The sequence below is a fragment of the Hippoglossus hippoglossus genome, chromosome 13, assembly GCF_009819705.1.
Source record: "Hippoglossus hippoglossus isolate fHipHip1 chromosome 13, fHipHip1.pri, whole genome shotgun sequence".
Taxonomy (NCBI): domain Eukaryota; kingdom Metazoa; phylum Chordata; class Actinopteri; order Pleuronectiformes; family Pleuronectidae; genus Hippoglossus; species Hippoglossus hippoglossus.
The window spans coordinates 12,534,428-12,557,617 of NC_047163.1; the positions used below are offsets into that span (position 1 = coordinate 12,534,428).

The 23,190-nt window shown below is 41.5% G+C and overlaps 1 protein-coding gene and 1 long non-coding RNA gene across 6 annotated transcripts; one reads left to right on the plus strand and one right to left on the minus strand.

Annotated features, from left to right (window-relative positions):
• The first annotated feature begins 2,459 nt into the window (after window positions 1-2,459).
• On the plus strand, window positions 2,460-13,199 carry pde9al (phosphodiesterase 9A like). Of its 5 annotated transcripts, none has more exons than XM_034603930.1 (20): window positions 2,460-2,606; window positions 3,104-3,279; window positions 4,937-5,007; window positions 5,734-5,811; window positions 5,918-5,961; window positions 6,090-6,144; window positions 6,407-6,477; window positions 6,825-6,912; window positions 7,006-7,084; window positions 7,187-7,261; window positions 7,356-7,442; window positions 7,614-7,718; window positions 7,949-8,031; window positions 8,931-9,087; window positions 9,258-9,371; window positions 9,666-9,770; window positions 9,883-10,011; window positions 10,104-10,199; window positions 11,038-11,049; window positions 12,843-13,199. In XM_034603930.1, the coding sequence occupies exons 2-19, from the start codon at window positions 3,211-3,213 to the stop codon at window positions 11,038-11,040; spliced, it is 1,509 nt and encodes a 502-aa protein (XP_034459821.1). In that variant the 5' UTR covers window positions 2,460-2,606; window positions 3,104-3,210; the 3' UTR covers window positions 11,041-11,049; window positions 12,843-13,199. The 5 variants fall into 5 exon arrangements, with proteins under 5 accessions (XP_034459821.1, XP_034459818.1, XP_034459820.1 ...); XM_034603927.1 differs by lacking the exon at window positions 11,038-11,049 and adding an exon at window positions 11,221-11,303; XM_034603929.1 differs by lacking the exon at window positions 11,038-11,049 and adding an exon at window positions 11,227-11,303.
• On the minus strand, window positions 11,567-22,107 carry LOC117772639. The gene is made up of 3 exons (XR_004615813.1): window positions 22,085-22,107; window positions 21,812-21,908; window positions 11,567-11,609 (listed from the first exon to the last, which is right to left on the minus strand). It is a non-coding gene; the product is annotated as an uncharacterized LOC117772639 (long non-coding RNA).
• Window positions 22,108-23,190: the final 1,083 nt, after the last annotated feature.

The window sequence follows — 23,190 nt, forward strand, 5'->3', positions numbered from 1 at the left end:
GATTTCTGTGAATAGGATTTTTTCCATACAAGTAGGAATATGATTACTTATGGACAAACCATACCTGGAATTATGACATTCGTGTCTATGTATAACAGTAATATATCTAATATGGGTTTTATTACATTTTCACTAAATTGCATGTTTGTTTTTTTAACAAAAAAACCATGTTAGGCAGTGTGGAATGAAAAGATAAAAGATTAAAGGATGTGCTGGGTTACATTCAGCAGTGAGGTGAACTAATACACATGCACACTCACACACACACACACACACACACACACACACACACACACACACACAATGAGAAGCCTGGTACATCACTATTATCAGTGAAATGTGTTCCCTTCACACGACCAGCTGGACGTCTTTTGTCATGAAGATCTGCCTGGTTTGCTGCTTTTATCCCCGAGCTGCGTCGTCCGTTGCTGAAGGTGTGATGAGTCTTGTGGTTGCATAAGCAGATGACGTCCCCATGTTTTTGATCTGGGCTTTGTGGTCTTCTATTCCTCTGTGCACAGACTCATGAATACACATGCAGCAGGACCGGGCACACAGCACGAGCAAGCGCACTCACAAACATGTGCATAATCACTTGTTGCTTCATTTCCTCAGATGATGAGATTGGACCTCTCCTATTCAGCTTGGACTTGGCTTTTTTTTGGTCTCCAACGTTTTGTGTGTTGGTCACACGTTCTATCACATTACATACCACCTCTCCTCCAGCGTGGCAGCGGCAGTAATCAGACTCTGGGGAGCAGCATCACATCTGCCCACAGAAAGTACGTGCGTCTGTGTTCCTGCACGCGAGTAGGTGTCCCATGAGTTGAACAGAGATCATCTAAGATGCTCACCATCTCTAATTAATGACCTCCTCTTCCTGCCTGGATTAGCCTCCTCACTAATGTCCTCGTTCACACCAGCCTGTTGATGTGAAAATCCCAGAGGACGGGGGTGACTTTATTGTTTGAAAGCTCTTATTGGCTTCTTGTGTCTGTAGGTCAGGATCTGTCAGAGTCAGATAGTTCATGTCCATTGCTTTCACAAAAGAAATCAATGTCTTGCCGGCAAAGATACACCTACCCCCTAAATGTCTCAGATGATTTATTTAAATAACTGTTCAAGGCCCAAGTAAGTTAAATATTATAATATTTTACAATAAAGCAAGTGTGGTATATTATTTCACAGCCCCTGAGATTTATCTTGTGACTCTTTGGAGGAGCCCAACTCCTCAAAATGTCCATCTCTATATAAAGCAGTTAAAACTACCTCCAACTAAACAGCTGCAGCAATAACACGCTTCTTATACATTCATACATCAGTACTAATAATCTAATATTGTGATATATGATAATATCTCAGTAACAGGGGCCGTTATTCTGCAGAATGAGAACTTTTCATATAAATTTGCTGATAAAGCTTATTTACTTAAGGAGAATGTTTGCTGGACTTTCAATACCAATAGAATTATCATTTTTATTTAGTAAAGTAACTAAGTATTTCTTCTGAGGGTCCAATGATGGAGGATGTCACAAAAGCCTCGATGCACATTTACACACTGTAGAAGAGACTTTCTATTTTGAGAATTTGAGATTTCGGACAAAACACAAGGAATTGACTTGGCCCAAAATGCGCCCAGACATCGAGGCTTTAACAATTTCTGAGATGCTATTAGAAAATGCAGGTTTTGACATTTTGAAAGTATATTTATTTTACTGTCCATGCTCAATCATAAATGGATTGCTAAAAAATGAAATGCCCTGAAATCTCCTCGAGTGCTTTGCATAAGTCATCTGACCAAACCATCTGCTGGACCTGTTCTGAACACTGGAGTGGATGAGTGGACCACACACACACACACACACACACACACACACACACACACACACACACACACACACAGAGATAGAAAATACAAATCAAACAAATCACACACTTTTAGACAAACTGTATACATACAAATGCAGAACTCATGCAGATCAGACAGAAACAGAACAGGGCCACTTGAAATTAGCCCCCCCCCCCCCCCCCCCTTGTTCAGCAGCAGAGTCACCCTGATAAGATATCATTTTCCAGGTACTGTTGAGTGCTCTAATCAGTTCGGTTTGAGCACTGTTTGCCTCTGAGGCCAACAATACTTGCTGTTTCCAATAGAGCACTCATATAATATAATTCTCGAGTCAGGTTTCAATCAGAGAGCTGTTCAAAACAAGTCACATTGTGTTTTTTTTATTGTGATTTTCTTTTAAATACGTTAAATCTGTGTTTGCAGATGAGACGTCTGTGACCAGCGCAGGTACACGCCATGCACCACTTAAGATGATGGGGTGGTTTTTTCTCCCATAGTAACAGTCACCTGGCAACCGATACGAGTGCCAGTTAAATTCGTAGTACTCCATACCCAACTGGCTGCCTCACACATACCCTCCCTCACCCTCTGTTTAACCCACAGCCTCTCTCTCTCTCTCTCTCTCTCTCCTCCCCATCACTTCCACCTTTGCTCGTGTGGGTTTGTGTGTGAGGGCGTCTGCATGTGAGTCAGCTGCATCCTCAGCACCTGGGACATTACCTCCAGTCTCCACAGGGGAAACTGCATCGCTGACTCTGTGAGTTTAACATATGTGCTGTTGCTTTTCACAAATTGATTTGACTGTGATCTTTTTTAAATGCAGTATATGTATAATTCGATTTTAGATTTTCTTGAAAGTGAATGATTTATTCTTTGATTGTCTTATGGAAAATTATATGTACGTAAATGACTAGTTCATTCATCATGTTTTACAATTACTTTTTCCTGGGGATGGTTTTGCATTTGTTCTCATTTAATGTGTATTTATTTTCTTCCTAGCTGGAGATTTTCATTTCAATTTATTTCATAGTATTATCTCTTATCTCTATTCTGTTTACACTGGATAATTCCTTATATTAAAAGAATTGCATGTTTACTTATTATTACTTTTACTGATGTCTATCTTATCCTATCTCATCTTATCTTATCTTATCTTATCCTATTTTATATTATCTTATTGTATCTTATCTTATCTTATCTTATCTTATCTTATTGTATCTTATCTTATCTTATCCCCTTATATGTTCACCTCAGTGTTGGTTACTCCAGGATAAGACCCTGTTTGTTAGCTGTCCAGGTTGGTTGGTCAGGGATCCGAGCCAAATATCTCTGGGTGTGTAAGAGAGGAGAGGGAGGTTGACATGGGCTCCAGCTCCTCCTCCTATGCCCCCAAAACCATTTACCTGGATGTGGATGGCAAGGTGCAAAAGGTAGGTCCCTTCACAGTGGAAATGTATTAAATGGAGGATCTCTATTAGTGTTTAAATTTCTAAAACCACGCTGATAACTCACAGTGTTGTTGTGAGAGATGTACGTGAGATGTGGGAAATTAGCTCATTTGACCAAAACATTGACCAGTTTCATGAACACGTAAAACACTTTTGTTTATAAAAGTGCTGGTAAATATTAATTAATTAAGGTCTGGATATGTTGGACATACACAAATTTCAAGATTTAATTTGTAAAATGTGTAAAATATGGACAAGCAAAGACATTTAAAACTCTTACACTATTTATTCTATGAATCAGAACTATGTTTGCATGTGGATTATGTGGCGACCTATAGATAAAATAGATAAAATCATAATTAAAGATGTTGAAGTCTTTAATTAAATAATTAGAGGTAATCGGATCCATTACATATAAATTATTGTTGCTACTTTAATAAACAGATTACAATATTGAGGTTAATTAAAAAAAAGCAACCTTGTATAACTTTAACTATGTCAATTAAAAAATTTACTTTATAATTCACCTCCTTGACTCATGTAGGAAGTGTTCCCCATGGACCGAGTCACCTGAGGAGAAGCTCAAATTAGACGGTTGTGCGTTTGCCTTACAGGTGTTACTGACAGAAACAAACACCTGTTATTAGCAGCTCACACACCATTTCTGCTGCCTTGCAGCTCTGACAGAAATTATGGATTGGGTTTTATTTCTTACCTCGCGCTCAGGTTTGAAGAAGCAGCAACTAAACAACTAATCAAAAACACAGCAATGTAAAATATGGAATGTAACACAACATATAGCGATCACCTATTTCAGCTCTTTAATCGAACATGAACAGAGCAGCGTTTTTAATGATCGCTAACACAGTCGTGACAAATGTTTTCAGGCTTGGGTTTCGTGTTGGATCGTTCCGAACATACTGAGATAAATACAAATGAGACACTTGCTGCTCTGGCCGATGTAGAGTGCTTCAAGTAGAGAGCTGGCGATGACACATGTCTCTTCAAGAGCGCCAAGCCCACGGCCTGAGGCTGAATGTGTGTCTGCTACACCTGCTCACTCTGAGATGTAAGATCACACTTTTCTCCCAGGGTCCATGCACACACTACACAGATATACACACCATGCAGTGTGCTGAGCTTTGTAAAGCGATCTGATTTATTTTAGCATGACAGATAAAGGTGATCTTGGCGAGTTTCATGCGTTCTCACTGCGTCTCTCTCCCTCATTGGTTTCTCCGCCGACTTCGCTTCATTCAGCCATGAAGCAAACCAACCCTGACTTCACGCTCCCATGTGACCCGGTGGTCTAAAAAACATGAAATTTGATAACCCCCCCCATACCCTGTCAGAACACTGAGGCCTTATGTCAAAACCACAGCAGCTGTTTGTGTGCAGCTGTGCGCAGGTGTGCCTTTAGAAACACAGACTGCACTGTGTTGGATTCATGACCCGCAGAGGAGGTTTTCTAAATAGCGTGACGTGAAAGCCATTAATGCCACAACAATGGGACATTATTGATTCGATTTAAATCTGCAACCGTCTGCCATCTTTGTCCTTTAAAACTTGTTTCTAAATGAATAAAACAAAACAGGCTAGTTTATATTTGAACTGAGAAGTTGCTGTGTGTGTCTCACAGGTGGTGTTCAGTCGGCACTGCAGTCCGTATGACATCAAGGAGCTTCTGTGTTCCTCGTCCAACATTCCCAGGTTTGTCAGCGAGGATTCAGGTCATCATGAGTCACGCTGTTTGTGGATGCTAGGGAGATGTTTCCCCTCTCATCCAAGAGGTTTCTCTCCAGGGATACAAAACATTTCTGAGAAGCTCCACACGGCAGAGCAGAGACAGAGAAGGAACACATGCACGTAATAGTCAAAGACATACTCCCTTAGCTATGCACATCAAAGCAGGCGATGATTAATGACAGAGGCAAGATCTGGTCGTCATCTGCTTTAACTGGGGAGGATAAACCTGTCAAACGCTGGTCTGTCAGTTGACTGGTTTTCCGTGAAGAAGGTTGCAAATGTTTATAACTTCAATATATGATGTGCTTTATTTCCACTGAAATAATACATTCTAGGCACTTTGCACATTATCTTGTCGTGTGTGTAACAATAAAATAAAATACAAAACAATTTTACACTTCAAGGTTTTTTCTCGGTTGTAATTTCCTTTGGATATAACCATTTGGATAGAAGCAGCTGTGAAACAAGTAGATGTAAATGTTGTGTGTCCTATAGCAACATATCTTTAAATGTTATTAATAACTTTCAGAGCATAACAGAGCTCCAGTGTCTTGATGAAGTAGAAATAAAGTCAAAATATTTCAAAAAGCTCCACTCTAGATGAAATGGGGCAACACATGAACAAAGGGCAGTGGTTAGAGATCAGATGATTCTACTGTTCTCACTTAGCCTCTCATCCTGTCATGACAGGAACACTGCCATCATGATGGTGGATCCAGAAGGTGCCATGGTCTCCATTGACCCCACCCTGCCCACCAACTCTCCAAGGTGACAACACAAATTATTCTACATCCATGAAAATGGAAAATCACAACAAAGACCTTTTGAAGTTCATATTTGAATAATAACGATCGCACGTCTGATTTAATCGCAGCTCTTTGTACAAAGTCGTCCCTCTGCCTACTGGTCAACTCGGAGGTAAACTGCCTGTGTTTGTCCGTCACTCGACTAACACACACATCAACAGCACTTCCACTGTGATACTAGTAGTGGACCAGGTGATCTCTGCTCACAATGACTGATCAGGATTGTGTTTGTGTCCGCAGACAAGGAGGACATGTTTCAGAACGTCTTGTCCCAGGTGGCTGAGCAGTTCAGCAGGTAACCCTCTCCGTTGTTTATGTTATGGCTGAAGCCTGCCCTTCCCCACCCTCACACATAACTCACACATACCAGGACGCCGCTGCTGTACAGTGGTAACACACGCTGACACCCACAGAGCCAAGTTCAATTAGAAAACAACCTCCTTCACCTTTGTCTTTTATAGTCTAGGTCACTTTCCGGATTTATTTTGTGATTAACAAATGAACTATGTCGTTTTTCTTATCGTCATCGATCCTCGTGATTTGCTTTTCTCTCACAGAGCCTTTCGCATCAACGAGTTGAAGACTGAGGTCACCAACAGGCTCGCCATGCTGGAGAAGAGAGTGGAACGTGAGTGGTACATTGTTGACGGTGTATCTGAAGGGATCTCAGAGGAAACCCAATTTTGAATGACCATATTACAAAACTACTACAATAGCATTCAGTTGCGCGCATACCTCAGTCCACATATCAAACAAGATTTAAATTCACTATATCCGGATTTGTACTTGGGTCTGTAGGAAATCATAATGGGTTCTTACCTGACCAGTACCACATCCTTCCACCAAGTTTCATGGAAATCCGTCCAGTGTAGTTTCCGTGCAATCCCTCTAAATGATAAACAGACAAACAAACCTCCGTGGCGGAGGTAATCAAATAATTCAACTGGAAACTTCTTACTTGTGATTGTTTTGCAGTGGAAGGCTTGAAAGTGGTGGAGATTGAGAAGTGTAAAAACGACCTGAGGAGGCTACGAGATGAGATGACTTCGAGAGGTGCCGGCAGGTGAGATGAACACACTCCACACTCCTGTTCATCCATAAAAACCTGATATCAAATGTAATATCCCAGTTTTTTTTCTTGTACTTGCCATCTCAGAGTGAGCTGTCAGTGCAAATACAACTTCGACGATGGGAAGAAGGTCACTCCTCGACGAGATGTCCCCAATTACCCAAAGGTGCGTCCACTGTGGTAGATCCTCTCTTCACTCCCAGACAAAGCTGCCTTCTGACGGTCTGCAGCTGATGTTCTGATGACTGTTTTTATTTGGCATGTTCAGTACACACTGTCTCAGGAGACCATAGAAGCCCTGAAGAAGCCAACTTTCGACGTGTGGCACTGGGAACACAACGAGGTTTGTCGATAAATCGCCACTGGACTAAAATCAGCCGCTTCCACTCCAGGTCAACAAAGTGACGGATTTCTTTGCTCTTTCTTTGCTGCGGCAGATGCTGAGCTGTCTGGAGTACATGTACCATGACTTGGGGCTGGTGAAGGAATTCAACATGAACCCTATCACACTCAAACGCTGGCTGGTAAAGTTAGAGCAATAGAGGGCGTACTGTCTTATATCCTGCGATGCACGTGGTCCAGATTTCAAAGCTTTTTAACTCAGAAAATTATTTTTAATGGGTTCAAGCCAAGAGACACTTTTGATTTAAGATTCTGTAGCGAGCACAATGAGCGAATAACTGTGTTTCTTCTAGCTGGGGATTCAGGACAACTACCGTAACAACCCCTTTCACAACTTCCGTCACTGCTTCTGCGTGAGCCAGATGATGTACGGCATGATTCACCTCTGCAACCTGCAGGTAAACCGCAAAATTTGTCAGAACAGTGTGTGTTCGTGCACGTCAAATAATCATCCACCCTTTAACATGCACATTTACAAAATATTTGACAGGTCAGGACAAATCATAATTTCTTACAAGCCATCATTTTAAGAAACACTCCTCTTTCTTTGAAATACCAATTAATAAACGTGCAGATTTGAAATTTGTACTTTTATCTGACAACACCGTTCCTCTTCCCTGTTGTCCAGGAGAAGCTGACTCTCACAGATATGGGCATTTTAATGACAGCTGCAGTGTGTCATGACCTGGACCACCCCGGCTACAACAACACGTAAGACTCACCTTTCTGTTCTGCAGAGGTGTTTACAGATAAGGGAAGTGCCGATGCCCATTGACCCCCAGCATGTTTTGACATCCCCACCACAACACTGTTGTCGATGAGCTGTGAAAGTAGTTCAGCATGGATAGTGTGCTGGTATGAAAACACTCCGATCCAGATTATCATGTTGTTTTTCTGTCGTGGTTTTCGGGGAAAGCGAGGGGCTCTCTTATGAGGGAAACATGATGAGGATAGAATACTAACAATTCATCATTTATATGCATTTTCAATTCGCTTTTAATCACACTGGCACCTTGTGCTCATCTTGATGAACCAAATCAATGACTATATGCAAATAATGGTGGATGGAAACATGCATACATTCGAATTTTCAATGTTAGGGTTAGGCAGTGTTAAGTTATCTTGATGACTGCTAATTCTCGTCCATCGACTGGACAGTTGAAAGGTTTAGGGTTCGGAATATAAATCGGTCACAATGACTTTCCCCATGCAGATTGACGTGGTTTGGAGTGAAGCGACAAAGGCAAGGCACGTGCCGGCGCATATCACTCAGAGTTCTCTATGCTTTGTGCATTCCTGCCACAGAAATAAGAATGATTGGGGTGAAAGGAGAAGTTAGAGTTGGGTTCCCAATAATTTGATCTTTACGTGTTTATGCCTTAGAGATAAAGGTTAAAAGGTTGAGAAGGACGTTGTTGGATTTGTGTCAAAAGGCTGGATAGATGGAGTTTGGTTAGGTCGAGGTTAGGGCTGGGCAAAGAAAAAATGCATTGGTTTAGTGTTAGGGTTAGCCCTAACCATCTCAATTTATGTAAATTATATTTATCACCCCTAACCCCATAACCCATAACCCCATAATACCTCCTAATCATCCGTTATCCATCTACCAGGTATCAGATCAATGCCCGCACAGAGCTGGCAGTACGCTACAATGACATATCTCCGCTGGAGAACCACCACTGTGCTGTGGCCTTCCAGATCATTTCTCTTCCTGAGTGCAACATCTTTGCAAACGTGGATCCTGAGGCTTACAAACAGATCCGACAGGTGAAATGTGCTGTTAAAACACAATTTACTGGGCAGTGGAGCCCTGTAGTAACCCCTAACCCTAACCCTATTCATGACAGGTTTCATTGAAGACCAATGTAATTTTATGACTTAAAATGTGAGTAAATGTCTTCCCCTCCCACTTTTGATTTTGTCTGTTACATTTTCAGGCCATTATCACCCTCATCCTGGCCACTGACATGGCCAGACATGGAGAGATACTAGACTCCTTTAAGCAAAAAGTGGACAGCTTTGATTTCACCAATGAAGAGCATGTGACATGTGTACGTATGTCTTAATAGATCACATTGCATCTCCATCTGACACCAGCTGTTTGCTGGACTGTACATTCAAACAAGTGGGCCTTTATCCTTCGTCTGTGCAGTAATTAGCAGAAGCCAACTGGATTGTAATAGTGTAATTGTGAGGGCGGCCACAGGAAAACAGTGGACGCTGTAAGACAGACTTGTGTGTGTGTGTGTGTTTGTGTGTGTGTGTGTGTGTGTGTGTCAGTGTAATAATGAATAGGCTTCTTTGTCCTCAGCTCGTGTTCTTAATGTCCACGATTGTGTTTTCAGCTGAAGATGGTTTTGATCAAGTGCTGTGACATTTCCAACGAAGTGAGGCCGACTGAGGTGGCTGAGCCATGGGTGGACTGTCTACTGCAGGAGTACTTCATGCAGGTGAACCTTAAACTAAAGCCTTCACATTTACCCCTAAATCCAGGATGTAATCAGCATGAGGAAGAGGGCACACAGGGCGAAATAACAACAAGTCCTCCTCTGTCTTCTCCAGAGTGACAGGGAGAAGTCCGAAGGTCTCCCCGTGGCTCCCTTCATGGACAGAGACAAAGTCACGAAACCCACCGCTCAAATCGGATTCATCAAGTTTGTCCTCATTCCGATGTTCGAGACGGTCATGAAGGTAGAGCCTTGCCCTCGTGGGTGTGTGTCTATTTCCTCACGCTCTCCTCGGTTGACAGGTCACGTTCATACTGCGGCGTTTTTTTCCCACAGCTGTTCCCTCAGATCGAGGAGATCATGGTTCAGCCTCTGAGAGACTCTCGCGATCACTACGAGGAGCTGAAACAGATCGATGACGCCATGACAGAGGTAAGACCAATTCCATCCATCCATCTGTCTGTCTTTGTGTAAAGTGAGATGGGCTCTGACTGCTGCTAAAGATTGTGTGACCTACATATGCATTGTGCTCATCTCGGCCTCCTGTGTAGACATGGTGTAAGGCCACAGCCAGTGATCCCAGCTGAGCATTAAGACTGTAAAGAGTGGGGAAACAGCTAGTTTGTCTCTGTCAAACAGTGACAAAAGCCAAAATATCTGCCCTCCAGCCCCTCAACAACTCACCCATAAACACTTGTTTACTATGTACAAAAAACAGAAGGGGCATTTATTGGCTCTGACTGGTTGCAGGCAAGTCAATTCAGTTTTATTTCTATATGTTTACAACACTTTTTTATCCTCAGACCCCTGAAGCAACCAGCAGGGACTCCAGGATGTTACTGGTCCCAGTCAATAAATAGTCCTGTATGTAACCCCCTATTAAAACATTTTTTTAAATAACATTTTACTAATAAAGAAATCACATTTCGTTCCTATTTATCATGAACAAAAAACAGGGAAATATATACATATATTTTTAAACTTCTTAAGTGAAATAATCACAATAAGAGAATATTGTTGTTTTTATGGGTTGTTTTCACATTCAAGTTTCATATTGTGACTTGGGGGGCGGGGGGGGGTGGGGGGGGGGGGGGGGGGGGGTGGTGCGCGGAACGAGCCAGGGAATACGACTGGTCTGAGCCTGTACACACACGCAGCAAACAAAGCTTTATGGTCGAAAAACAAGCCTGTGAGGACATGTGGAACTGGGGGCGGGGTTTGTAAATGGAAGTGTAAAGCGCTAACACAATAATACCTGTGCTTCCTGCAGTGATGAAAACAGGTAAACAAAATTCAAGTCGACTTAGACACCTCAGCTTGTCACTGAAGCTTTTTTTTTTCACCTGGAGCAACAAAACACCACCAATTATCAGTTATGCAGTTTGTTTTCACTCGGGTGGGGTCACGAACACTACAACGTGCTAACATAAAGGTGTGTCTTTTGTTCAATGAGGCACAGAAGAAAAAAACTGAAAATATGTCATTAGGCGGGAAGAAGAAGTAAGCTCTGCAGTGAGTGAGTGCAGTGGTATCTGTGTAAGTAAAAGTAACTGACTCCTTGGTTGTGCTTTGGTGTCTAGTGATAGTGTCACGAGTGCTCTCTCTCTCTCTGCCTCACTCTGGCCTCTCCACAGCAGCTCTCCCTCTCTATCTCCGTAGGACTGTGCAGCGCTTTCCTCACTTTGGATTCTCGTCACTTTGCAAACGGGGGCCGATCCCATTTAGTCGGCTCGAGCTAAATTGGCTCCACATCAGAAAGTGTTGGCCAATGTGAAGCTATGTACAGCTGCTTTCAGACATGCGCCGAAGTCCGGGTATTTGCCCGTAATCTGTCCGGAGGGGCTGAATGTGACAACGCAAATGTTTGAGTCAGTCCCTGCCACGCCCCCCCTAGATTTTTCTAGGGGGGCGTGGCAGGAGAATGCAGCAGGAAAATATCCAGAAAATGAACAGTGAGCAAGAAGAAGATGCAGATGAAGATGTCAAATTGGAAAGAAAATGAGACCAGAGAGTTTTTGGTGATAATTAAAGGCCAGGGGTGGATCTAGGGGCGGGGCCAGGGGGTACTGACCCCAACTGAATTCTAATTGGACCCTGAAGTAACCGTGTCCTGTCAGTCGTCTTTATTTTTAACAACAATTTCTTTGAATATATTCAATGATGTGTATCTCAAAGCTATAGTAGCTGACAGAGAACATGGAATGACTTACATGTGCACCTTATTGAATCAGGGATTGTGCATGGCTGCTGGACATGGAATTGGCCCCCTTTGTTGTGGCCCCTTTAAGGCCCTGCATTCAGCACAATCTATTCGTCATGCTCTACCCCAGACGCCACTCTTCATCTGAATGCTCCGTAAATGTTCCTGTTGTTTCGAACACGTCTGATCTGGACAATCTCCTGCTGCATTCTTCATATGTGAAAGGCAAACGAAAAATGTCTGGAAAATTGGGTCTGACGTTCATGTCTGAAAACAATCTATAGAAGATCAATGGCCTGCAAAGAAAAAACAATGTCGGACACAAAGAAAAATGAAAGAAATCCCACAAAAATGACTGAAGTCAAAATCTAAAATCAAATAATTAAACAATAACGGTACAATTATACAAGAAAACCCAAATTTCAAGTACAAATTATTGTGTTTTTGATATTCTAATTGCCAGATTGTAACACCATCATAGAAATCTTACTTTACTGTTAAAGTGACTGAGATGCTGAAAACAAAGTGGTGAGAAAGAAAAACAAAACCGTCTGCTCGTGAACTGAAACCAAAACCTCTTGTTTTCATGTCGTTTTACACTAAACTCTTTCACAGAAATAAAAAATGAAGAAAACCATTAGAGTCTGAGTAAGTTTTGACTTTTCACTGAGAGAAGTCAATACCCACTCACAGCTCTGTGGCGACTTCAAACAAATCCTTTCTTGTTTTCTTTGAACACTGAGGTGGATGATTCTTGATGGTTTGTGCTGATCTAGGCACAGCTCTCTCGTGTTCTTTTAAAACTACTTTAAGTTTCCGTTTTTCCTCCCAGGGTCGTGTCTCTCCAACTAATCCCAGCTCACGTTCTGTTACAGGGCACTTCTTTTGTGATCCCTTTCAGGAAAGACTTTAACAAAACATGAGCGAGGCCTTGATGAAGACATTCTGGGCTTCTTGCTGAAGATGACACACTGAGCAGGAGGAAGAGGGGAAAGAGGCAGACTGCTCGGCTACACACTGAACTATACTTAGCATCAAGGTGGCACATCTTGAACTTTGACTTAGACTTTTTTGCACTGGATGTAAAAGAGAGGGACCTGCTGACCTCTCTGCATATTTATGGTGTTTATGTTGTGCTCTCTTCCTATAGCGCCTCAAGAGTTTGAAGGATCAGTTTCTCTAAAAACAAATCCTAATTCCAGATTGATTTATTGTGCATTTGTGCAAAAAAATATACACAAAAGCTGCAGAATTGGCCTCATGGACCAAGGTTTCAGGAAAATTCTACCAGCAATAACGAACTTTTTTTATTTCCTTCAGTTTTTTGTCCAGTAGAAAAATAAAAATGCACCAAAGTGGGATGTTTTCACCTCACTGTAGCAATACATTTTCTCACTGACATGGTGCACTGAGTGTTTTTCCAAGAAAAATGCAGCTTTCCTTTTTTTTTTGTTCACACACAGCGGGTTAAACATCACAATACTAGTACTATTCTCTTACGTTCGACAGTTTTTAATGAAATAAAGCCACGTAGGGATGTATATTGTTCAAGATGTTACACAATTTGTCCAATAAAACGTTTTAATGTCTCACAATACTTGTCAAACTGTGCTTTGTATGTCTGTTTCTCTGAGGGAGTACTTATACAGAAGGACAATGCACATTTCACTATCTTCTTTCTTGACTGTGTGCCCATGTTGAGGCAAAATTACTTCATGTGATAAAATCTGATTAAAGAACAACAAATTCTGACTAAGGTTTGTTGGAGAAAAGTTAAAAATACATTTGTGTGGCTCAGGGGGTAGAGAGGGTTGCCACTAGAGGGTTGGTGGTTCGATCCCTGGCTCCTACAGTGTCCTGGGGCAAGATACTAAAGCCTAAACTGCCCCTGTGTTTGACAGTTGATGTTTGAATGTTTGCATGAATGGTTGAATGAATGGTTAAGTGCTTTGATATACTTATGATATGCTTTGCCATATACATACACTCCATTTTTCCATAAGCTTCATACAGTGGCTCAGGGTTATCTTGAGCTGGAGATCAAACAGTGACTGATCTGTTTAAATATAGCGATTATAGTACAAAGTATATTGGTATAAACATCATGTGACTATATTGCTGTAGATAATCATGACCACAAATAGTAGTTTTATAATCCTAACCAGCTTTTACTGGAGCTTTCAGCTGTATTACACATCAGCAGATTGAGTTTCCCTGGTGGAGATGGATCTGTCGTCATAAAAGCTCAGAGGCTCCTACTTCACTAGCACTTTTCATCCATTTTAAAATGCTCACAACAGATAGTGAGACACATGCATCTCCATCACAACTAAGTGGATTCTGCCAACATCATAACACATCACAGCGAGTGTAAATTAAGGCATCAGCACTTCACATTAAATCAACTGAATAACCTGACAAGTGTTGTATGGTTTTCCTTTCTTACTAAGTGCAGGATAATCACATACTTCTACTCATGAACATTTGAATGTTACACGCAAACACTAGAAAGGTACTAAGTAAAGCACAAACCTCCAGGGAGCTGCATCAAATTTCAAATTGTTAAAGATGGTAGTTCCCTTATTATGCCTGATTTTTTTAAAATCAAGATCCATGAAACAACGCCGGGGAAAATTATGAAATGCTGAAAAACCCAATCCACACCAAAGTTCAATGGGTTATTTCTTGACCCATTCTGCATCCTGCCCCCAAGTTTCATGAAAATCTGTTGTGTTGTTTATGTGTAATCCTGCTCACCTGCAAACTAGCAAACAAACCAACCAACAAACAAACAAAAGGACATTAGTAAAAACGTAACCTCCTTGGCTGAGGTAAAGATATTTCATTTTCAGAAAGTTGATGCTTCTCATCAATGGAAGATGTGTCTATATGGGTGAATTATTACTAACGCCACTTCATGAGTGACATTTTACATCTGAACAGTCAAACTTAATCTTCATTTTGACAACTCAGGCTGATGCTGCATGATGTTTTATGAGTACTGTGCAGACCCTCCCTCCTCCAGGTGTGAACAGCTCCTCAGACCCACCATCCTGATGGAAACACATTTTATTGCCACATTTTGGACTTGAGGGCTCGAAATACAGTCGACAGGTGATGAAATACGACTAGTTATTTAATGATGTACCACCCAAAGGTGCTACTTATCTCAGCCTGCACCATGCACCCCCCCCCCCCCACCCCAGCTTCCCTTTGAGCCATGTCAGATATGGGTGTTTTCCTCCAGCTACACCTCACTGCTTTTATTACAGTTTTTTTGGCAACTAGCTTCTCCAGAGCAGTTATTGCCTCACCTGCTTGCCTTATCTCCCACTTCAAATACCACCTACATAGTTCTGTAAAACTCATAATATAACAGTAATAACAGGATGACTCACCAAAGACATTAATTACACTCCCCTTTTTATTCAGGTGTGTTTTTGAATTGTGAAATCCAGAACGGGAGGTATTAAACTTCAGTTTCCCTCCTTTAGTTTGTAGTATCATATGATAAATCTCACTTTTTTATTCACGTGTGAATCGTCTTATTGCTTTTTCCATTGTAATCTTGTCTTTTGTGTGCAATTCTACTATAATAAATCAAATAAAAAAACAGTAGCCCACATGTTATTGTCACAGCTGAGAGGAGAGATAGTCAGTAAACACATGAGTGCGTGTCTTGTTTGAATTAATGGAATTACCCATCACCTTCTCCACATAACATCACCCAGTGTGTTGACAGCAACCTGCCACTGATTAAAGCTCCGCTACACATAAATAAAGGGAGTTTCTACAGACATGTTTAGACAAGGTGCACTACATATTATATATTATTAGCTCGGCCAAGGTGGTTACGTTTGCATCTATGTTAGGTTGTTTGATTGTTAGCAGGATTATACGAAAACAACTCAACCATGGAACTTGGTGGAAGGATGCAGCATGGTCCCGGGAAGAACTCATGACGTTTTGTTGCAGATCTGGATCGGGAGGCGGATTCAAGTTTTATTTTTCACTTTCTTTTACCATTTGTGAGATGAGGGCGTATTTCTCAAAAAAGAATGCATAGTGAATGTTGGGCCTTGGTAGAGTAACAGTGTGTTCCACTGATTGCCATTCTAGTCTCATTGTTAGTTTGCAGGATACTTAAAACTACTGGACGGATTACCAAGAAACTTAATATAATAATCATGATAATCTGCTTCAACAGAAACCCGCAATAGCCAATGAGAGCGAGCTGAAAGATGTACAAGCCAATTCCGCCTTCTCTGCCATGATTTCATCAATATCTGTTTTTTTTCACGCAAGTAGAGGTAGCTGACGACGTCGGTCCTCCTCCATGTTTATTTTTATTCTGATGTCATGTTTAATCACACTACTTTTCCACACTGTAGTTCAGAAGGTGGCGGTAATGCGCCTAAAAGTTGTTTGCCAACCGTCATAAGAAGAAGACACACCCAAGTTTCTGCAAGATCTCAAGTCTCTCGCCACTGTGAAATCGTTTCCTACAAATGGCAAGTGTGTGGTCTGATACTCAGGCCAAATCTGGTGTGCTCTGACAAGTATAATATTATAAATCGATTAAATCTGTCACTCTGTCTGTGGTCACTCACATTTTTAGAATCGGTTAAGAGTTAAAAATCCTTTAGCGTGCACAAGGCCTTACTGTCTTGCTTGTTTATGAGACCTGAACACAGAAGGTTTGTCATAAGGTTTCATTTTGTTTATCTTCCCTTTAACTGACATGGTTCCTGATGCAGATCTACCTTTCAGTTCAAACATCAACCGATGAATGGCTCAAATTGAAAATCTTCCAGTCTTTCTTGTCTCTCTCAGTCGACCAGTTAGATGTTTTCCATGGGTCCAACTCTAATTAACATAACTGTTTATTTAAAACCATTGAGTCATTCATTTTGCCTTGAGGCTGGGTGTTACTATGCTTCAATGGGCCGGTTTGTTGATGTGAAAGTGAATACTGTATCCCTTACAGAGGCACCTAGTGGTGGTTTAATGAGCAGTTGTTCCATTTTTTTTTATGATATAAGACCTTTGCATGCTACTGAAGGTGTGGCAGTTTTGCAGAGACATTTGATCAGGGCCTCATACATAATCAAGCTGATTTGTTTACTTATTAAGCTGAGTGTTTGCACAAGATACACTGCTCCTCTATGACAATGTTTTATTGTACAATAAACACCAACCAAAGTGTAATTGTAGACAATCCAAATATATACACATCAACATATTTGGACTTCTAAACAAACACATTTTATTGTATTGTTTATTATGTCCTTATATCATGTTATGGGACAGGCCAGTTTCTGGTTGCACCCACTTAAATCATATTTTCTATTGGTTTAAAGGAGAAATAATGGTTGACCTCCGCCAACAGCAACCCATCTGCTGAGGAAACCATATGTTCTTTGATGTTCTTTGATGTGAAGATCCGGTGGTTACAGGGGTGTTCCAATGATTTACCATCTCATAACACTGAGAGACTCACGAGAACAGATCCATCCAATATCTGTACCGCTTATCCTTTGAGGGTCGCAGCAGGGAGAGGTGGAGCCAGTCCCAGCTGACGCCGGCTGAGAACAGAGAACTACAAATCCAAGCAGGGGCCCAGATTCCCTTGAAAAAAATCCTTTGCAAAGTTTTTGCACTTTGACCTCACAGCACATTACAGTACGGTTTAGCCATGACTCATTCATACTGTTTAGCACTTTCTAGATCACATGTCACACCCACTGCCGGGACACCGTCATCAGGTGCAATTTGGGGTGTGTCATTCCCTAAGAAGCCAATCAAACAACCAACTTTATGGTTAGTGAAAAACCTGAAACTCCTGAGCCACAGTAGCTGCTTTAATTTTCATTTTGTGTCATGTTCGATTTCTTTACTGCTGATGTTCCAGAGATCATTTATCCTCAGTTTTTTCTTCTTTATGTCCTAGAGTTTGCTTTAAAGTGACAGAATGACAACAGAGTTATGTCTCTTAGCGGCATTTCATTTAATGAACTCTTCACCATGAAATACTTTGTTGATCCATGCATCCTCATTTAAAGGCTGTGAAAAGTCATGAGAACTGTCCTCTGCGCAGATGCACATTATCTCTGTGAATTACTGCAGCTACCCCCCCCCCCCCCCCCAACAGCTCCTAATCATGGATCCCAGATCTACACTGGTGGTCTGACAAACGCTAATGCTGCAAGAGTACCCTAAAGGTAATTTGATCCAGCATATAAATCATTCTGTCAAATTTGTGAAAAAGACCTATACAGGAATGTGGATCAAAACTGATAAGCAGCACAGAGAGGAGAGAAAACACATCTCGTACTAACTGAAATGTTACTGCCCTGTAAATGTTTGTGCTGAGCTACGAGCCTGTTTTGACTTGACCGCGGTTGCGTTACAGTTGTGGGAGTAGAGCCGCTTAGAGCCTAATGAAAACCGTCATGTAGGAAACAGCTCTCTCAGCTTCATGTGTGTTCTGGAAACTTCTCATTAAAAGATATAGATTTACAGGTGAAGTTAGGACTTTTGTCATAACTCAGAAAATGCCCTTCTCTGTTTCCTCCTTTCCTCAACAGTTATTCTCCTTCTCTTACTCACTGCTGTCTCACGCCAGAACGCAGTGTGGAGAATTCCTCCCAGCGTGTGCTCTTCCAGGGGTTGAGGTAAAAGGGCAGTGTGTGTGTGTGTGTGCGTGTGTGTTTTTGTGTAGTGTGTGTGTGTGTGTGTGCGCTCGCTGTCAACAGGCTCTCTAAAGTTGAAGCCTTGCAGCAGGAAGCCGTGGATGAGCCATGGCCTAGTTTCATGGGAAACTGGTAAAATGCAAAACACATGTCGTGGACTACATTCCAACTGTAGCCCTACCTGGCTTTTTTATGACCATACCGTCCATTAATCTGTTTGTCATTATGTACTTCTAGCTCGTCCGGCAGTTGATGTTTTTTTTACACTCGTCTGAATGAACTCAATGTGGAAGCTGTTGGATTCTCTGCACATTTTGCATTTATCTTCTGTCGAAAACCACAGATTTGACTGTGGCATCGCTGGGGGGATGAGTCAGCCGCAGAGGCTTTTCTCTGCAGACAACTCCACGGTCCAGACCTATTTAGTGTGAGCAAACACATCACACAGACGCCTGCTTTTGGAAGGAGACAGTTAAATCATCATGCATGTCCCCCTTCCCCTGACTCCCACATTCACAAGAATCCCTGCATCCTTGTTTGACCACTGGGCTCCGAGGACACAAGCAGGATTTACTAAGGACAGTTACATCCCTGACAAGAATGGCAAGAAGTCAGAGGTCAGAGGAGAGAGTAAACCCTAAATTCTGCTCCTGCATTTTTGTGTCAGCAGCCAAAGACTCTGCGGCAGAGGAGACAAAGAGCAGTGACAGATGGACTAAATCTGGGCACCAAAACAAAATAGTTTCTCCTTTCTTTCTCTTGCAGAACTGCAAATCAGTGTCTCTTCAATTTAGCTTTGTGCTCTCTCGTCCTTTCAAATGTACTTGTTGATGTTCAAGTTCTAGTTAACAGCATAACCCGACCAAAAAGTCTCTTTAAAAGCTACTCCCTTTTTTTTTACAAGGTAGAAAGACCTCACACGCTCCACAACAAGACTTGGAGACACCTGCGCTGCATCCTGATAAAAAGGAGGTGTTAAACTTCATGTTTCTATGAAGTGCTGTCACTACAAAATAACTAATTTTAGTGAGGAATAGAAGGCTTGCTACTTTTTCAGAAATTTGTAAAATCGGTGCAATGCTATAATATTGTTCAGTAATTTGAGTGTTTGTTTTGCATGACAGAACGGTGGTGGAAGTTTATAAAAGAAGTTTAAATGGCTAAACAATCACCATTTAACACCTGAAAACTGCATATATTAGGTGTATAAAAATGTTTTTGACTAATTTGACTAAGACATTACTTTGTACAATGTATTTTGCATCTCTCTCCATTGTGTTATTGGTTATTCAATGACTACATCACCCATTATAATGTGACTCATCAGTGTGTCAATCCATGCATTTGTTCTCTTTTAGGTCAAAATCATAAACTGTATGTAAAGATGGATGACACGTCTCCATTTCTTCCCATTATCCAGAATCGAAGCCAAAACATCTGAATACGATCACTGCCATCTTGAGTCAATGACATCATTTGGAGCCAGAGTCTGTGCAGTAGCAATCAGGAGATGATGTCACTTATACATGAACTCGACCAATCACGAGTCAGTCTCAGCTTTCAATCATGAGGCTTCACCCTGTTTTATTAACATCAAATAACTAATTGAAACCAAAGTTACCTGAAAATCAAGCACTTGGACAAATTTCAGTGTGATGGATGAAATAACAGAAACCCATTGCGAAAAATGTGTGTGACCTATACTGTAGCCATCCACCAGGAGGCGAACAAGATGCTTTGGCTCCACTTTAAGTGCGCTGTCAAATCGTCCATCTTTATAAACAATCTATGATCATGACTTGTTTCTTCAATGACCACATCTTCCATTATAATATCACTTATTCCTCCTTCTCCTCCTCTGTAGGTCACAGCTGTTTAACCATCAGAGGCTACACTGGCTTTAAGTAGGAATTGAAAGATCTGATATCTGAAGAGTTGCGCTCAAGGACGCTATCTCAGCTCAAGTATCCATTTCCTGCATACCAGCATCTTTTAGATAATACTGTTGCTTTTCCAGCTGCCTCATGAAGGCCAGACCCCTGCATCAACTCGACAAGAACTTCAGCTCTGTTGTTCTACGTGTTGTAAATGATTCTCCTGAGCCTTCAGCCTCGGTTTGTGTTTGCTCTTTACTGCGTTGTCTTTGGTTGGCCTTTAAGAAGCTGTACTCTGTATAGATTTTCAACTTTTTGCAAAGGTCATTCATGCTCTGTGAACAAAATACATGTTAGTTTTGTTTGTCAGATACAAATTTCTAGAGGCAGCGGTAAATGACTGTAATTATTTGTAGGCGTTTCTGTGTTTGTTCCATCGACTCTTTATGGTTTGTTTCACTTGAACTTTGAGCAGGAAACTCTGTAAAATCCTGCAGTGCCTCTGGTTATTCCTTCATATTTAAACATTGTGTATGCATTAAAACAGGAGCAATTACTTTATATTGACTACTTACAGTGTTGTGCTTCTTTACTTTAATTAAAACTCTGCACACATGAAACCGGAGTCTGGGAGTCATTAAACACAACCTTAAAGTTTCCCCCCTCAATTTACAATTTACAGCCAATTTACAGCCATCCAAAAACAGACATCTCACTGGTTTACTGTTCTTCTCGGAGAAGCACTTAGATTAATAGTTCCCCCAGTAAAACCGAGCACCAGGGAACCAGTAATGAATGACGTGGACCCAGGAAAGGCATAAACAGCATATATACACTAATACAAATACAATGATCAGCTGATGGACGGCTGATTGGCCTGGATATGTGTTGTGGTTGAATCATAACTCCTCAGTACCAGGGAGCCCAGTCTGGCAGCTGACAGTTTGAAACACTAATCCCAGCAGAAGAAGAGAGGCCCTGACAGTTTGCTGAGGTTTGTTTACAGCGTGATAATCTGGAGCGGGCATCTTGATTGTGTGTTGGCAGGGCATCAGCAGCCGTGCCATGATTGCGTTGCCGCACGGCAATTACACAGGCCTCTTATCTGTATGACTAGCAGGCCTGTTAGTGCAGTAAAGCAGGGCCTAATGACAGATGGACATATGGAGAATAAAGCAGAGTACTTTAAATTCTTCCCTCTATAATCTCAGTCGGGGGTAATAGCATGGGGCTGGAGTGGAATTGGGTTAAAGTGAACAGAGTAATGTTTATACTTACCACTTTTAACATAATGATATTCTGAGTTTTTCATTTTCATAATGGCAGCTCCAGAATATCCTCTGGTCTCCAGCATGACTGTAATGGGTGGTTGTTCCTTGCGGCAGCAACACAACACCAGGAACACAAACCTTACTTAAACTTGCAATAAACACGTTTTGGCCACAGAAACAAGCTGTATAGTAACGCAGACATATTGCGAACTGTGATATTGGTAAATATGGTTGACTTACAGATAGAGAGCGACACTGGTGTTAATTTGGAGCCACATACCTCCAATATTAACTCTCCTTTTGGTCTCAGCCAACCACTGAAGTCAATTTCTAAACCGATTTAGCTGCTATATGATGGACGATGTCAGTCAGTCGCCATCGTTCTGTCCGTCATTTGGAGCCGAGCTGGTTTTGTACACTTTTCACTAAATAACTAGCTGCTTGTCGAGGAGAAAACTAAACTGTGGGTGGTGAAAATGACCCAAAACATTACTGTTGAGCTGAAATGCAACATAGAGCTGAAGAGAGCCACTCAAGTACAAATAAAGAGTCAGCGGCCAAACGCTAATGCTTTGGTTAGCATTATATTTCTCTCAGTTTACATTTGAAGATACTTTCAAGTCCATGTTGTTCCATGCTGGCTCACACAGTCTGAATTCAGTTACCCATTGAGCTTTAACAGACTCAGAGTCACTCACAGCCGATGGTGAATCTCAATTCACTTGTATTGGTTCGCAGTGCAAGGTTCAAACTAATAAAAATATGAACCTATTGTATTCTGAGAGGTTTTCTGCCAACCCTGATATTATTTTAGCGGAAAAGGCCTTGAGCAAGTAAGTGATACTAACTCGGTACATGGGCATATTTGTGTTGGCTGTCACGCTTCATTTCTGGAAAAAAAGTGCGATCACTTAAGGCTGAAGACCAGCACTGTTATTAGTGGGCAAACTTTATGAACCATTGTGAATATGAGTTGAGCTGCTGACTGGCAGAGTATCTTTGAATGTCTTTTCAATCAGTTGACAGAATATATATGACAAACACTGTATATATAGTGAAATTGGGTCCCATACACTGAAAACAGCTATGGGACCATCTGAATATACAGTAAGTGCAAACCACAGCTTTACTCACAGGAAATACTGGGATTTGTGATTCACCTCCGTATGACTCCCAGCAACCTTATTAAAAGCCTGCGCCGCCCCCCCCCCCTCTCCCCTCTTGTGAATTAGCAGTAATTTCTACTCTAACCCCAGCAGGCCAAGAGCTGGATTAATTAAATGTACTGGGGAGATGTTCCGTGAATCCTGAACAGATGTTTTGTGAGTCATGTTCTCCCTCAGAACCAAGAATTAAATCAACGCCATCCGATGCAGGGAGGGATGC